This window comes from Anolis carolinensis, chromosome 1 (assembly GCF_035594765.1).
Source record: "Anolis carolinensis isolate JA03-04 chromosome 1, rAnoCar3.1.pri, whole genome shotgun sequence".
Classification (NCBI taxonomy): Eukaryota; Metazoa; Chordata; class Lepidosauria; order Squamata; family Dactyloidae; genus Anolis; species Anolis carolinensis.
Genome location: NC_085841.1, coordinates 306,030,277 through 306,048,066, shown reverse-complemented (window position 1 = coordinate 306,048,066; position 17,790 = coordinate 306,030,277). Strand labels below are relative to the sequence as shown.

The 17,790-nt window shown below is 38.9% G+C and overlaps 1 protein-coding gene across 3 annotated transcripts in view; it reads left to right on the top strand.

Moving 5' to 3' along the window:
• plekhh1 (pleckstrin homology, MyTH4 and FERM domain containing H1) overlaps positions 1-17,790 on the top strand; it is a 91,059-nt gene that overhangs the window by 59,596 nt on the left and 13,673 nt on the right. For all 3 annotated transcript variants that reach the window (XM_062968047.1, XM_062968045.1, XM_062968046.1), the window contains 12 exons: positions 2,202-2,282; positions 5,192-5,371; positions 7,460-7,574; positions 8,659-8,771; positions 10,169-10,342; positions 12,032-12,129; positions 12,982-13,159; positions 14,147-14,302; positions 14,583-14,683; positions 15,154-15,295; positions 16,416-16,558; positions 17,600-17,729. In XM_062968047.1, the coding sequence (XP_062824117.1) occupies positions 2,202-2,282; positions 5,192-5,371; positions 7,460-7,574; positions 8,659-8,771; positions 10,169-10,342; positions 12,032-12,129; positions 12,982-13,159; positions 14,147-14,302; positions 14,583-14,683; positions 15,154-15,295; positions 16,416-16,558; positions 17,600-17,729 (1,611 nt within the window). The remainder of the gene's footprint in view (positions 1-2,201; positions 2,283-5,191; positions 5,372-7,459; positions 7,575-8,658; positions 8,772-10,168; positions 10,343-12,031; positions 12,130-12,981; positions 13,160-14,146; positions 14,303-14,582; positions 14,684-15,153; positions 15,296-16,415; positions 16,559-17,599; positions 17,730-17,790) is intronic.

The window sequence follows — 17,790 nt, the reverse complement described above, 5'->3', positions numbered from 1 at the left end:
TATCATCCAGTAACAGCCATGGATTGAGATTCTGGGTTTCATCCTGCCACTTTTGGACTCTCGCATGCTGAGATGTTCGTGCAAATATCTCTGTAGATCTTAGGAAGCTGTTTCTTGATTTAAGGTTGTTGGTTGATATCCGAACAGAGGATGGGCCAAAGATGTCCATGCCTTGGTCCTTTCATTATTGGCTGCTACTTCCCGGCGGATGTCAGGGGACATGAGAGAAGCCCCTCTGCAGGATTGTAACACATCCAGGCATCCCCTGGGCAACATCTTTGTAGAGGATGATTCTCTCACACCAGAAGTGACTTGCAGCATGCAACCAAATTTTACTCGTGAACAAGAGGTTTAACGAACCCCTTATAAGAGATACAGGCACATACATAATTTGTCATAATGAAATGTACAAGGACACAACACATCTCATGAAAACCTTTCCTATATATATTTACAAATATGTTATTAGAAAGAAAATAACATATATTTCCAAGATTTTTGTCATTTCTCATTATGTTTATATAACACACGTACACACTGTGACTGACACATTAATGTGTCATAATACTCAGTTTGGAATGCTCTGGTTTAGACTGAAATCTTCACCCCAGGAGGTTTCCAGGAGCAGTGAGTCTCTTTTCTTTGGCAAAAAAATGCAATTCAGTGGTGTAGTGGAGAGGTTCAGTGGGGTCCCGGAGGCCTGTAAAAATGGCTTTGCATAATTTTGCAGGATTTTTATCCCTGCTTTGGATATTTGTTTGTTTTATATATTACCTTTCTCACAAAGTAGAGAAAATCAATTAAAATAATACAATTTTTAAAACAATTATAAACAGTAAAAATTATTTTTAAAAGGTACAAAAAAGCAAAGCATGTATCCCAATTTCCTCTCTGAGACTAATCATATATGAAAAACCTGCTTGAAAAGAAGCACCTTTTGTTTCATCTCATCTTGTCTTACTCTCTCAAATCTGGGTTGATCAGATGAGCTAACACTGTGGTAGAGTGTGATCCATGCTCTTTCAATAGCTGCCTTTTTTGTAATTTTGCTGGATGCGCACACCCCAGCAGCCCAAAGAGAGATCAAATGAATATCATCTGAGCCAGTTCATGGCATCCACATGGATCAGAGGACTGCTCCAGGGTAGAAACTGGTGGAGGCATTTTGATCTGTCCCTCCCTTCTACGTCACGGCACAAAAAAACATAAAGTTTTACAGGGCAGCAATTTATTGGAGTTCGAATTGAAATTTAGACCCTCTCTCCGCCTAGGACTAAATGACATTTAATTTAAAGAACATTTTGAAGGAAGCAGTATAACTTTCATTTCTAGACTTTAAGTTGTTGTTTTATGTACCTTCAAGTTGACTCTGACTTACTGATAGTGTGGTGTAGTGGTTCGAATGTTGAACTAGGAGTGCAGGAGAACAGAGAACAGATCCCTCTAAGCTGTAGGAATCCACTGTATTTCAAGTCACACTGTCTCCGCCCTCTGAATTCATTTTGCCAACAAAATCCTTGGTTAGAGTTGCCATACATTAAAGTAACATAATATCTGTTTGTTGAGTTTCCGCAATAATTGTATTGCGGCGAAGTGCTTTAAAGCACTGAGCTGCAGACCAAAAGGTCCCAGGTTCAAACCCCGGGAGTGGCGTGAGCGGCCGCTGTCAGCTCCAGCTCCTGCCAACCTAGCAGTTCGAAAACATGCCAATGTGAGTAGATCAATAGGTACTGCTCTGGCGGGAAGGTAACAGCGCTCCATGCAGTCTTGTCAGCCACATGACCTTGGAGGTGTCTACGGACAACGCCGGCTCTTCGGCTTAGAAATGGAGATCAGTACCAACCCCCAGAGTCAGACATGACTGGACTTAATGTCAGGGGAAACCTTTACCTTTACTATTCCTCATTGTAAATTTTGTTTTATAGATTATTATTTATATGTATGGTGATTTGTATTGCTTTTATAATGTTGTGAACCACTTTGGGTCCCATTTAGGGAGAAAGGTGGGATATAAATAAAATTTATTGTTACTAATTTAGTATTATAATAATAACTGCAGTGATTTGTCCTAGATTTTAAGTCGTGTTCTTCCAAATGTGATAGTTGTAATTTTCTTTCTAAAAAGATACTTCTTCATATAACTTAAACAGTATGAATGGATCCTTACAAATAAACTGATACAAGGTCTTTTCATTCTACAGGTGAAACATGGACGCTCAAAGCTGGTTTGGTGTGTGCTGATTGGGAAAATATTTTATTATTATCGTAATCAGGAGGACAAGGTATGTTTCCTCCTTTCTTATATTGGATGTGTGTAATTATCTTCACACTAGTCCTAGCAAGTGTATTTCAACCCAGTTCATGTTCTCCTCTTTTTGTTATTCCTTTCTTATTCATTATTTCACAAACACACCCTTTTACACATTCAGTCTGTATTCATTGTATTCCTAACGCATGAAACTAACAGAGGCTGTTAAGTATTCATAGAAATCTCTAGTTCAATCAGTGTTTTTAAAGTTGCTGTTAGACCACACAACAGTGAATTCTAAAATTATCTGGGAGGAATTGTTAACAACACAGAATAGGTTTATTTTTAATTGATTTTTTAAATAGACTCAGTATGAAACGAACTCTGAGTATGTCACATCAGTGGCAATCAATTGTCTGTACAAATGTGAGGAAAGACCAACAAAATGCGCTATATTCACAGTAGGAACACACTTGAGTGTATATGCCCAAGCATTAGGATGATTCTACTTCCATTTAATTGAGGTTGGGTTGGACCAAAGAGGCTGGGTGGGCATAAGCCTGGAGCACATGCCTGGGCACAAGCATGAATTTGTATCTCCCCCATTGCTGTTGGCCCTCCTTCTGCTCTCCGGGCCTTTTGCCAGTTGTTACTTGTTCCATTTGTCTTGTAGCACTTATTGCTGAAGTAGCACTTCCTGAACTAAACATCCAGCTCGGAGTCTCCATTGCTGAATGAGTCTACAGCAGTGATATGATAGCAGTCTGGGAAATGATGCCAAGAGTAAATGCTTTTCAGCAAAGTTTACTGGATACAGAATAAGGGCTTGCTGGGCAGTCCTCCTGGCTATAAGATGAGAAGAGCACATCCTTGGCAATAGCTTTAAACACTACAAAGATTGTACTTGCATCAGCATACTCACTAAGTAGGCCAGCCAAGGGACACCAGCGGAGAGGACACAGACAACTAAGCCTCAGCCATGCCCACTGGGATTCAAGGAATCCCATGTATTTAAGCCCTGTCTAAATACATGGTATGAATAATATGACTGGTGGTGACTCACCAATGGTAATAACTTCAAGGGATGTCATCAGGCTTGAAGTATTTCATGTTTGAAGGTTTGTAAGGCATGCTTTTTATGGTGGCATCCTCCTATCTAATACTCAGCTAGAGAGCAAATATAAGGTTTTCCTGACTAGAAAGCTATGACTAGGTCTATGTCACTAGATCTGGTTTGTATATTGCACTGAAATACAATTTATCATCCACGTTTGCAGGTTTGATTTTTGCAGATTTTATTATTCATTGATTGAATTAAAATATTTTCCCTAGGATCTTCAAATCAACGCTGTGATCAACTTCTGCTGGAAGTTGAGCAAAGAGTCCTTTTAGAGTACCTAAAGATCCTCCAATGCAATTCTGTGATTAACTTCCAGAAGGAGTTGACCATAGAGTCATGCTGGAGAAAATAGGAAAATGTTTTCTCACAGGGAAAAAAAAGAAAAACCCAGACTTATTTTTGCAGATTTTTAGTTTTGCAGACATCCTATGCCTCTAACCCCAGCAAAAGTGGAAAGTTTATGGTATATTCTTGTTGTGTTATATTGATAACTTTGTGTTCTAATCTTTTGAATGCCATTTTATGTTACACCTTTTTTTCAAATAAAGGAACCACATAACTAAGATTAAGAAGCTCCCTCTAAAATTGTGTTTCCATAATCTGGTAGATTACAGCATCTGTCCAGGAGTGACAATTACTTAAGAGAGAGCCAGATACACTAAATCAGTGGTTCCAAGCCAGTGGTCTGCAGACCACCAGTGGTCCACAAGAACTAAAATATGATCCCCTAAATAATTCAAGTTTCAATGCGGACAGCACTGGCTAGTAGGATGCATGGCAAGCACAGGAGGCCGGGGGGAGGGCAAGCGATTGCCATACATCTCACGTACTCACACCACCCAGCGTTAGTCAGTCGCACATATTCTTTTGACTTGCTTGGGTGTGTCAGTCATTCTGTTTTGCTGTTTAGTGATTCGACGGCTCCAGTAGTTTTACTGACCGTGAGTCCTCAATATTCATATTCATATTTGACGTATTTAATGATGATTGAAATGTTGGAGAGGTTACAAAAGAAATCCAGGAAGAGCTCATTGAATTTCAAAATGATAGAAACTGCAAGGACACTTTTGAATCTGTTTCTCTTGAGGAGTTTTAGTGTAAAAAAAATTATACTAAAATTCGATGAATCGCCTTACGCTATCTTATGCTCTTCTTCACAACTTATTTATGTGAACAAGGGTTTTCTGCTTTGCTGGTAGTTAAAAACAAGTCCAGGAAGCGATTGAAAGAAAGTGATGATGTGGATGTAGCTTTGAGCCATAATATTAGCCCCAGGATTACCCAATTTGTAAAGAAGATGCAAGCTCAAAAATCTCATTGATGCAAACTACATGTGATTTTCTATTTAAAATGTTTTTTATATTATAACAGTACTCATAATTCATGTCACTATTAAGTTTAATGAATATGTTAAAAGTTTTGATTAAAGTTTATTTTTAGATTAATAAGTTTATTATTTTGAACCTTGTGGTCCCTGCTAACAGCAAAAAAATCAAATGGTCCCTGGTCAAAAAAAGGTTGGGAATCACTGCACTAAGTTAACCACCTGCTCTGGAGCTGGCAAAGTGCAAAATACATGTTCCAGGAAACTCCTGCATTATGACTTAATTTGTCATAATCCTGGCAGCATCTCTCCAGTCCTGGAGAGATGCTGATAATCACGTCTTATAGATGTTAACCCTTGAATTGGACTGAAAATACTGCTTGTTGCTTAAAATGGATAGAATGATCTTTACTGCAAAGTACCTGATAAAACAGGTGTACCTGGTAATAAAAAAGTCTGTCTCATAGGTGTGCCCTATACACTTGCATTCTTTTTTCAGTGTCCACTGGGCCATTTGCATCTGCATGAATCAAAGGTGGAAGAAGTAGATCGCTCCTGTGATTCTGATGAAGATTATGAAACTCACGGTGGGAACCTCCTTTCTTCACATTGCACCCTGGTTATTCACCCTCCAGATCAGAGTCCAACCTATCTGCTCATTGGTACTAAACAAGAAAAGGTATGTAGAGGTTCACAAATGTATTTGCTAGCACTTAAAAGTGACAACTACATTCAAGGACTGAGAAATAAAAAGGAAGTGGAAAAGAGGAATCTAGCAGCACCTGTAAGACTGATTTATTTTAGTATGAACTTTCATAGATTTCTTCAGATGCACAAAAGTGGATTAAAATCCAATAAATCTCATGCTAAAATAAATTTAGTGCTGCTAGATTTCTCTTTTCACTTCCCTTTTTTCTTTTTTTGCTGCAAGACTAGAATCTCATAGAGAAGAATTGGAAAAGTTACTTTTGAGGACTACAGTTCTGAGAACCATGCTGGATGAGGCAATCTGAGTTGCAATCCAAAAAGTAACTTTCCCAAGTTCTGACAAGCATTAGACCAAATATATTAGCTACTAGCTAGAAGAAACTACACTTAGATCTTTTCTTTGTTTAATTATGGATGTGAGTGGAAGATTTTTGCCCCCTTAGATTAATTGCAGCAAATAGTGTACGTGTGTGTAAATGGCTAAAGGAAGGGTTCAATCTTCCCATGTGCAATAATCCTGATGGGAATTGGGAAACCCAAACATTTAATTAAGTAATGAAAAAATCTACCATAGATGTCGTTACTACCTACATATTAAGATTAATGTGTAGTTTGAATCAAAACTTGATGCTTGGTTTGGGATTCCTTATTTTCCTACATCAGGCTTGTAGGTATAGCACTGTGGCCACCTTCTGGTAGCATATATTTGATGGTAAAATTAGGTCAGTGGAAGAATTGGGGCTGAAACATAGAAATACAAGGAAATGTATTGTCAGAGGCTTTCACAACTGGAATCATTGGGGCATTTTGTGGATTCCGGACTGTGTGGCCATGTTCTAGCAACATTTTCTCCTGACATTTCACCTGCATCTGTGGCTGGCATCTTCAGAAGATATAATGGTAGTTAAGCAAGTAGAATAATGATATTTCTAGTTTAACAAGATCTTTAGCCTTCTATTCTAAATAATGCTAGTTTCTCACCTAACTACAAATCCCAGGATTCCATATGAACAACCCTATTGCAGCCAGTTGGACAAGAGGGCAATTAGAGATAAAATCATTGAGATGGATGGATCTGACAATTTGCAGGCTAGTAAACAGCAGGGTTTTACTATATGGTATCCCATAATAAAGTTTGACCAATATTGCCAACAATATCTTCAAAAGTTAACATCTGTAGCCCTTAGGAAAGCATTTACAGCTCTGCGCTTCCAGACAATGCCATCAGGCTTGCCAGAGGGCAGATATAGAGGATTTCTGCATACTCAAAGACACTTTGTATTTGTAGGTCGAGGGAAAGAGAAGATTTAATGCACTGTCTGGTACATTGCTTTTTGTATAATGACCCCAGAAACAAACTCATGGGAGCCCTTCTGGAAGAAAGGGCAGCATGGCAACGGTCAGGAGTTACCTGTGACCTGTTAGCGTATTATTAAATATATATATATAACATTTGCAACTGCAACCCAAAAAATCAGAGCTAAATTTGTGAAGTCCACAATGGAGGCTAGAAATAGAAATGGAAAAAGTTTGGGATAATACAAATCAGATTTTGTTATTGTTATCATGCCTACGGGGATTGTCACTGCTACTCTAATTTGAAAGAGCTAGTTCATAGAATAAGTTTTAAAGTCTATATTGGAAAGTGTATAATGTACTTTTAAAAGTTGTATATTATTTGATGTCATGGCCTATGGCTAGTACAATAAACAACTCATTCATTCATATCATTGAGTCAGTGCAGTTGAAGTACTGAGCCATTCCAACTGAATTAATTTTACAATGAAATAATATCCCTAAATTAGTTCTGGCTCTTTGATACTAGAGCCAGTTAAATTATTATCATTATTGTTAATAATAATAATAATAATACACTTTATTTGTTACCCACCACTCCTCACAGCTTGAGGAAGGATACAACACAGTTAAAACACATTACCATAAAATACATATACATAGTACAAGGATTAAATGAAGCATTTGGAAATATGCTTCAAATGTTCTGGTGTATATTAATATGTCAAGTTTCACACTTCCTTTTTTACCCTTTTACTTCAAGGATACTTGGTTATACCACCTAACAGTAGCAGCAGGCAGCAGCAAGAGCAGTGCAAAGGTGGGCACTGCCTATGAGCAGCTGATTGGGAAGCTACTGGATGCAGAAGGAGACCCAAGTAAGTCCAGAGAAAACTGATTATCACTAACAGTGTTAGGTCTTATTTATGAGTCTGAATCTATACAAAAACAGAGTTTGGAAAGTTACTTGTTTGGACCAGAACTGCCAGGAACCCACAGTTTAAATACTTTTGTTCTGTCTTGGGGGTTCTACAAATATTATTCTGACCTTTATCTGTGGCTCCTCAAGAGTTTATCTGGGATTTCACACATTTATTACAGGATTTTTAATGGAACGTTCTAGAGTTAGGAGCCCCCAGTGCTGCAGCGGGTTAAACCGTTGAGCTTCTGAACTTGTTGACCGAAAGGTCGGCGGTTTGAATCCGGGGAGCGAGGTGAGCTCTTGCTGTAAGCTTCAGCTTCTGCAAACCTAGCAGTTCAAAAACATGCAAATGTGAGTAGATCAATAAGTACCACTCTGGTAGGAAGGTAACGGCGCTCCATGCAGTCATGCCGGCCACATGACCTTGGAGATGTCTACGGACAGCGCTGGCTCTTTGGCTTAGAAATAGAGATGAGCACCAACCCCCAGAGTCGCTCACGACTGGACTTAATGTCAGGGGAAAACCTTTACCTTTACCTTCTAGAGCAGTGGTTCTCAACCTGGGGTCGCCAGATGTTTTTTTATATATAATGTTTATTTATTTTCATTCAGATGTTTTTGGCCTACAACTCCCAGCAATCCCAGCCAGTTTACCAGCTGTTAGGATTTCTGGGAGTTGAAAGCCAAAAATATATGGGAACCACAGGTTGAGAACCACTTTTCTAGAGTTAGCTTTTTCTCATGAAACCCCATTTCTCACTTCCTTGGTGTGCTTGTTTGGGTACAACTTAGCTAACTCTCCTCGGTCCTTTTTCAGCCACAAAAATGAGTGTTTGGGGAGGTTCCTGCTGAAAAAAACTCAGCCTTAGAAGGTTCTTTGAAAGGCTTCCTACAGACACAACAGCTAATTGTGTGATTCTCAAAAAGAACTTAATATTCCTGCAACTACATTCTAAAATGGGGCAGTCCCTTATAAGCTGGCTGTGTGGCTTGGTGACACCTTTGTACATAAGCTAATTTTGTCCTGTCTACCAATCCAGATTCCCCTTTGTGGAAAAATCCAGTGCTCTGTTACAGCAAGGATGGGCTTCAGATGCCCCTCACCACCCTGCCTTCAGAAGCATTGCAGACGGAGGCCCTCAAACTCTTCAAGGTATTCCAATAGTCATTGTGGACAGTTATTGAAGTACACTATGACCCCCCTTATCCATGGATTTGATAAAAGATGACTTCCTGGAAGTATTTTTGGAGTCTCTCAAGATTTTCTAATGGGATTCTATGCTATATTTCCAGACCAAATATAGTCAAAGTACGGTATAGCGTTCACTATTACCCACAGATTAAGCATCCATGAGGAGTGTTGGAAAATATCTCCAATGGATAGAGGAGTCGTACAGTTTAGTACTCAAATTAGGAAGAAAATGGATCCTTCAAAAGGGCAAAAAGTAGAGTTGGGTATATACAAGATATATTAGCATGGTTGCATTTGTTACAGAGCTTGAAAGAATTGTTTTTTGGGGGGAGAAAGTCCTCAAAAGGAACTTTTTCAAATTTTAGTTTCATCCATCAGTTTTAAATTTTTGGCGAATTTCATCATAGTGTTGTAAAAGAAATTCAAGATTCCACCTTCATTTCTTGTTGCATATGCCTAGAAGTGTTGTGTCCCTCCAAATTGTTTCAGATGTATATCAACTCTATGGTAACGCTGCCAAAAGTGATATATTCTGAGATCTCTATGGATACCTTAGAGGAGGTTTATCTTTGCTTCCTTTGAGGTTAAGAGAAGGCAACTTGCCAAAAGTTACCCAGTGAGTAACGAGCTGAAATTTGAACCCTGGTTTCCAGAGGCATAATCTAGTGCTCAAACTACTACACTACATTGGCTTTTGTGCTTGGAATCCTAGAATATATACATAGTGCCTTTTTTCTTATTTTATTCAGTTGCCTCCTCTTTATTTTTTGAGCAATTTATTTCTCACAATCCAACTCTTACTCAGCCTGTTAGTAAAGCTAAGTATGTGTAATTGAAACAACTCAGTCTGCTTCTAAATTTACCTCCACTTCTCTTCCCTTGCCTTCCCTGTGTGTTTTCCCATATCAAATGTTAAGGTTTTCAGAAAAGGGTCTGCCCAATTCTGTTGTGGAGAGTACTATGAATACTGATTGGGGGGGGGGGGAGAATTAGCCTATATCAAACTGTCAATCCCAACTAGGGCAGACCTAGCAAATCAATGGGCCTTATATAAGTGTTGTCTTACTGAGTTCCCATTGCTTTAATGCAGTGGTTCTCAACCTGTGGGTCCCCAGATGTTTTGGCCTTCAACTCCCAGAAATCCTAACAGCAGGTAAACTGGCTGGGATTTCTGGGAGTTGTAGTCCAAAACACCTGGGGACCCACAGGTCGAGAACCACTGCTTTAAGGGGTTTATTCCAGTTGTGACTAACAGATGGAATTCATCTGTTATCATCATGGCTGATAGGAAAACTGAAATGCATAATGACTAAACTCTCTCCATCCATGTGCTTTTGTTCTGCTTCTTCCTGCTTCAGTCTTGCCAGCTGTTCATCAATGTCCCCGTAGAAGCTCCATCAATTGATTATCACGTTACATTGGCACAAACAGCACTCCAGGTCTGCCTGACCCACAGTGAGCTCCAGAATGAAATCTACTGCCAGCTGATGAAGCAGACCAGCAGAGAGGGTCAGAATCACTCTGTTATTCAGGTGAATGGCCCTCTACCTTTTCCTACTGCACAAAATGCCAATTGAGAATATTACTATGTTTGAGAGTTCAATCATTATTCGCAGAAACTGTATTAATACTGGATTATATGGCCCTTCTATACAGTGACATTACACAGTGGTGTCCCTAATATAAAATGGCAAGATCAGAGTTTGATTCTTGGGGAGGAGGGTGGAATAGTGAAAAGCTGTGATTGAATTCATAGATATGATGGTCTGATCATTTTTCCAAAAAAGCAATAATGAGAAAAAATGGAGAATTACTATAATAACGGTTGATTCTGTAAATACACGCTGAAGCAATAGGGGCAGGACATAATGATTCAGTCATGCTGGTTAAAGAAGGGATCCGTATCAATGACGGATCATTGAACTTGAATGCGTCATACTGAGAGTCAGGATTTATTTTACACAGAAAAATCCGTGGTCAGATCTCCAGATGTTTGCTATTGTTGTTGTGATTGTTTTTCAAAAGCTTAAAACCAGTAATGGGAAGGATACTCAAATTGGGTCAAGATTGAATGGGATCTCCAGTCTTTGAGAAGCTTGTAAGCACATACACAGTTTTCTAAAAGTTACAAGCTTCGGTAGCAGAAAGCAGATTTATTAAAACAAAAATAGTAACTCTCCTCAAAACCAAAATATAAGGAAGAAGTTGGTCCATAACAGAATGCCACAGTTTGTTAATCCAGCACCAATTTCATAGTAGAGAAACTGAATATGCTCAGAGAAAAATAATTGGTCAACACAAATCAGAAAACCCAGAAAAAGCATATACCACATGAAAACAACATACTGTATATGCACTCATACACAAAAATACACCAGGTAAAAATAAATGCTGTCTTATGACAGCACAAAAAGCCGAAGAACCAGGGAAGACATGATGGGGAGAGTGGTACGCCTGTCTCCTGGAGTCTTTTCTTTTATTAGGAGGGGAAGAGAGCAGGTTGTACCATTTAGTGCTCAAATTAGGAAGGAAACGAGTCTTTCAAAAGGACCTAAAGGAGTATTGGAAGAGACCAAAGGAAGTGTCCATGGACAGATTGGCCTCAGCATGAAATCCTTTCTTCCAGCATTGTTTTGTCAATAGAATTTAGTTTTTAGTTTGGGAACGTGGCAGGAAGTCTGAACCCTTTCCCTTTCCTCTTGGTAGGGGTAATAGTAAACACTGTGCTTTTGTGTGTGTGTGAAAGAGATTTTGATCTGAAAAATAAGATGGGAAGGGGAATTATAACCTTGCTCTGGCACAGTTGTCATGACCCTGTTTGCCCACTTTCCCTTTGTAGTAATGTTTAACAGTGTTTTTAAAAAAATCTTCAGGAAAATTTGATCTTTCCACAAAATATGTGGTTTAGTCCCTGGGAGTGATTAAATGTAGTCCTTTCTTCAAAGGCTGCTTTATTTGTTAGGAAGCACATTCTTAAAGATATAAGCCTCAAACAAGGAGCCTCAAGGAACTGCAACTCCCCTTGTGCTAGAGATATGTCTTCTTCTCTAGTGCACATGCTTGTTGTGTGTCCTTCTCACAGGACAATGCAGGACTTGTAGCACGTTAAGTAGTTCTCCATGATAATTCTGTTCAGGACTTCTTTGTCTTAAGCACAAAAGAACGGAACGTGAGTGGTTATTTTAATAACAACAAAGTGATGTGTTTTTCCTCCTTTGCAGTGCTGGCAGCTTCTGGCTCTTTGCTCGCCTCTCTTTCTGCCTCAGCACCACTTCCTCTGGAATCTCAAGCATCATCTGCAGCACCATGCGGACCCAAAGTAAATATTTTCTTTTGTCCCTGTTGAGTTATTTTGAAATTATTTTATCTGGACAGTATAACCGGATCAATAGAAAGCCCTTAATTAACCACTCTATAAAAAAAACAACCACAATACAGAGCCTATTTAAAATGGTCTTTGGATTAAGATTGTCTCACATGCTAATAATACTTCTGTATTTTTAAGCATTCCTTGTCTAAGAAATTAATGGGGTCACCATAAATCATCAGGTAAATTAAGTCAAAGCTTCAAGAGATTTATTCCGCTTTCAAAGAGATTTATTCCCCACTACCTCCAGCACCCCTGGCTTAATGATATAGAATCCTGGAAGTTGTAGTTTCGTAAATGCCAGTATTTTTTTGGCAGAGAAAGCTAAGGATCTTGTGAAGCTAGAACTCCCAGGATTCCATAGCATTGACTCTTGGCAGTTAAAAGGGTATCAAACTGCATTAATTCTATAGTGCAGATCATTTTCTTTTCTATGGAGAAAAGAGATCCGACCCCTAGGAAAAGAAGAGTTGGTTTTTTTTCTTTGCATTCGGGATGGTGATGAGGAAGGAAAGGCCACAATGGATGGCATATTCTCCAATGCAGAGATACATTTATTTCAACTCATAGTAAAGGTTCAAAATATCTTCAAAAGGGATTCGTGTGGTAGGAAGAGGGGCTAGGCAGACATGCTCCCATTTCAGCCAAGATGGGTTTAGGAGACAAGCGTGATAGCATCCTTACTTATTTAAAAACATTCCAATGCCACTTTTCATTAAAGGAATTGCAAAATGGTTTGCAGTAAAGTGGTTTACAATAAATACAGCTATATAAATAAATGCATTTCTTTATTTGTGTGATTAGAAGTGAAATAGGCAAGTATGCCATCTACTGTCAGAGGTCAATGGAGCATACTTTGAAAGCTGGAGAGCGAGAAGCCAGACCTTCCCGAATGGAAATTGTGTCCATTTTGCTGAGAAACCCCTATCACCACTCCCTCCCCTTCAGTATTCCAGTCCACTTCATGAATGGAACCTACCAGGTGAGACATTACATATGTAATGCCTATCAAGAGTCTTTCAAATATGGATCCGTGGTTTGCTGTGTGATCTTCAACATCAGCAAACATTTTTTGAAGTTAGTAATGCTTAGTGAAGGGCCGAAGTACCTTAAAGGCGTCAGATCCTGTCGGGTCTTGGAAACCAAGGAAAATCAACCCTGATCAGTACTTGGATAAAAGACTGTCAACAAATTCCTGGTGCTGTAGGTTATATTTCAGAGGAAGGAATTGGCAAAACCAACTTTGAGTATTACTTGTCTTACAAAACCCTATGAAATTCATGGGATCACCATTAAGTTGACAGCAAAAGCCTTTTTATTCAGAGAGGCTTTTAAATTTGAAGGTGTTGAAGATCTATTCACGGGGGGGCTGTGGGTTTTAACTTTGAATTTGTGGATTTGTTTTAGTGGTTTTTAACTGGGAATTTTGTAAATACTGTTTATATTTAATCTTGTTTTAATGTTCATATATTTGTATATTTTAAATGGTTATGCTAATGCTTTTATGTTAAGTCACTTTGAGTCCCCATGGGGGAAGATAAAGTGGGGTAATAATAATAATAATAATAATAATAATAATAATAATAATAATAATAATAAGTGACTTAAGGTACATATGCAAATTCACACAATGCTTTATGATGGGTTTGTACATGTGGAATGTGATACTCTTACTTACCTAGAGTCTTTATTGCATCTCTTACAGGAGTAGAAAAAAAACATTATTTCTCTTCTTGCTTAACTATGAGATGAACCATTATAATTCTTTGATATCTTTGAGCACATGTGCTGTAACCATAATAGATGTTATGCAGTAGTATTTGCTTGAGCAGCATACTGGGAAAAGCTCTGTACAAATCTTATATATCTGTCAATCCATTCCTAGTATAGTCAAAGTCTCTGCCCATCTATGGTAATGACAGAAAGATTTTGCCTCGCTTTCCTGATCATTTCATTTGTCCCATTTTAGGTGGTTGGCTTTGATGGCTCTTCAACCGTAGATGAGTTCCTGCAGCGGCTGAACCAGGAGACAGGGATGAGGCGATCAGCTCTCTCTGGATTTTACCTCTTTACAGATGATCCTTCTGGTAGAGATCTAGAACACTGCCTACAAAGCCCTGTGAAGGTGGTTGCAATACATTGCTCGTTCTGTCTTTTGTCTAGTTTCCCAAATTCTTGGGCACGTTTATACTGACCACTTACTTCAGTATGTCCAAAGATCAGCATTGTGGTGACTAAACACTGTATGGGGCTATTCCAGCTTAACCTGGGGGGGGCGGGGGGAGCCACATAAGTGTGCAAATATTGTCTACAAATACTGTCCCATGCCTTTTTTCCCAATGCATGTCTTGTGGATTTTCTGAATCACTTCAGACATTTCTGACTTCCTTTTTTTCCTTTTTAAGATCTGTGATATCATTTCAAAATGGGAGCAAGCCTTGAAAGAACTGAATCCAGGAAAATATGATGGTGGTACACGAATAGTGAAACTAACCTATAAAAATAGGTACTATATACTGTGGTTAAGGGTTTCATTATATCATCCTAGCTGCATATTCGAACATACATGATTATAAATGTTACACGCATCTACTGTTTTCCAGTTTTATTTTTTCTTATTTATTTTAGCAAATAATAAAACACATTCTTAAAAAAATAACTCATATTATAACTTTTTAATATATGTTATGGATATTGTTGGTTATAGTGACTGAGAGTGGCCATAGAGCAGGCGAATACCTGGGACTGTAGCAGTACTACAGAAGAACTTTAAAAATAAACTGACTCTTTGTAAGAGTGCAATTGTTTATTCCAAGAGGAGAGGAGAACTTCTCAGGAAATTGCACCTAAGTCATATATGAAGATAACTTTAGAAGTGTATATTAAAATAGTCCTTTAACTTAAGTGGTCAAACTCCAAATATTCTGCATGTAGGAGCCCTTTTAAAACTTACGTTGCCTTTTTTCTTAAACTTAGATTATATTTCCGAAGTCAAGCAAAAGCTGAGACAGACCGAGAGCGCTTATTGCTGGCTTTCCAGATCAATGGTGAAATAGTGAATGGGAGATTCCCGGTCAATAAGGAGCTGGCTCTGGAAATGGCAGCTTTGATGGCTCAGGTGAGTGGTCAGGCCTTTGTGCTTATAGTTATCAAGGAGCACTGGATTCATTGTCAGATATGGGAAAAGTAAATGTTGGGGACCAGAATACCCCAGATAGCATTTGTCATTTGGAGCTGTAGTGCCCAAAATCTTATTTCTTCAAGCTCTAGATTGGTTTCAAAGGAGCAAAACACCAGTGCCTTCCAGATACAGGAGAAGCATCAAATAAAGGTGAAATGTTTCATTTGTGTATGGCCATGACACACTACGTTAATCCTGAAGCTACCCATAAATGCCTCTGGGTGGCAGAATCAGAAAGGGCACAGCATTTTTATTTGAGAAGGAAATCGAATGGAATGCATAATACTACTGTATAGTTCAGGTTGAATATTCCTTATAAATTCCAAAATCTGAAATACTCCAAAATTTTAAAATGTCCATATACGTATAATTGAATTCAAATGATTATTCCTGCAACTATTACAAGTATGATCAATTGTGCCAATCATATTGTTAGATTGCTGGATCCAACAATCTCAGCCAGCTCACCTACTCACTGTGAGATATAATGGGAATTGCAATCCAACATTATCCAGCACATCCCTGCTCTAATAGTACTCTTACTTTTGCCCATAATACACATACCCACTCTAATACCAATTCACCAATTGAGTGGTGACGAGGCTGTTACTAAAACAGAGCCATTGAGAAACAAGAGAAAAGTATCAACAGACTAGGAGAAACCCCAGGGCCTACAGGAGTGATCCAAAGCAAACTCATCCAAAAAAGTCCCTTAAGGGCTGAGCATATTCAGTGGCTACAGAACATCAGGAGTGTAAACTGAAATAGAAGAGAGGAAATTGAATTAAATGTCCTGGAAGAGGAATCGTTTACATGGACACCTAACAAGAGCAATCCCTCCGGCAATATTCTGTTGAAGTATCATATGTTGGTATAGTATAGTATTCAAATGCTGTTAAGGACCACCCTGATTTATCCTGTTTCTGTTGGATACATATCTTCCTTTACACATGCACACAAACACGTGCTCACTAAAACTTCTTCACACAAAGCCGTATTTTTGTCGCATTCCATTTTAATTTCTTTTTCCTAACCTATCTTCAACTTTTGCTCCTAGGTGGAATATGGAGACTTAGATCGACCGATACCATCAAACCCTGGGGGATCACCCCATTCCAAAATGCAACATTTTCTCCAGCAGGTTCTGGACAAATTTTACCCCAAGCGCTACAGACACAGTACTTCTTCTGAACAGTTACGGTAAGATAAGTATGCCAGTCTGTATTCTGCTGTATTGGAGTTGGCAAAGTGCAAGCCTAGAGATGTGGGATTGTACTTCCCATCAGCCTCTGTCACCACAACCAGTGGTGAGGAATGCTTGGTCCAACCGTATTTGGAGGCTGCATGTGCTTACTCCTGTGTTTCTGTGGAGCTTTGTTGTTACTATGTGGTTTCAAGTTCAGGGCTGGTGGTATTGCCTTCTAAGGCCAAGAGAGTGTGAAAAAAGATACCCAGTGAGTCTCCACAGCTCACCAGGAATTCAAAGCCTGTCTTCTAAAGTCCTAGCTGAACACTCAGACCACTGTTGCATACTGGAGCTGTGTGTGTGTGTATGTATGTGTGTGTAAGTCTACTTGTGTCTGACTCTGGGGGTTGGTGCTCATCTCCATTTCTAAGCAGAAGAGCTGGCGTTGTCCGTAGACACCTCCAAGGTCATGTGGCCGGCATGACTGCATGGAACACCGTTATCTTCCCGCCGGAGCGGTACCTATCGATCTACTTACATTTGCATTTTTGAACTGCTAGGTTGGCAGAAGCTGGATTCGAACTGCTGACCTTTTGGTCAGCAAGTTCAGCAGCTCAGCAGTTTATCACGCTGCGCCACCAGGGCCCCAAATAATTACTATTGTTAATAAAATATCATTACTACAGTAATTATGCAGGTGGCTAAAACAAAAAGAAATACATTTTACCCTATACATTTTATAGTGTAAATGAAAGCAAATTACAATATTATTTATGTTTTAACAAGTCTATCATTCCACAGTTTCAATATGCAAATTTTTCATACTTATATAATTGATAATGACCACATGGTAAAGAGAAACCTAAAGGCTTTAAAAAATATTTCAGTATCTATGCAGGCACTTGTATGTGATCCACACCATCTTGCTATGAAAATAAATCCATTACTACTCTGAAAAGCACTATAGTCATTCTTAATGACAGATATGACATGAATGTAGTGATTTTACTGGCCTTCTTTTGAAAATTGTGACAAACTAAATACTATTCTTCTAGGCGGCTGGCTGACCGATTAGCTACCAAATGGATGGTGCTGCAAGGGTGTTCTATGCAAGAATGTGTTCGGATCTATTTGACTGTGGCTCGGAAATGGCCCCTCTTTGGAGCCAAATTGTTTACTGCTAAGGTAAGGAGAATGGGCTTTGTTGGTTTGTACTGGCGAAAATTTTCAAGCTAAGAAAAGAAAC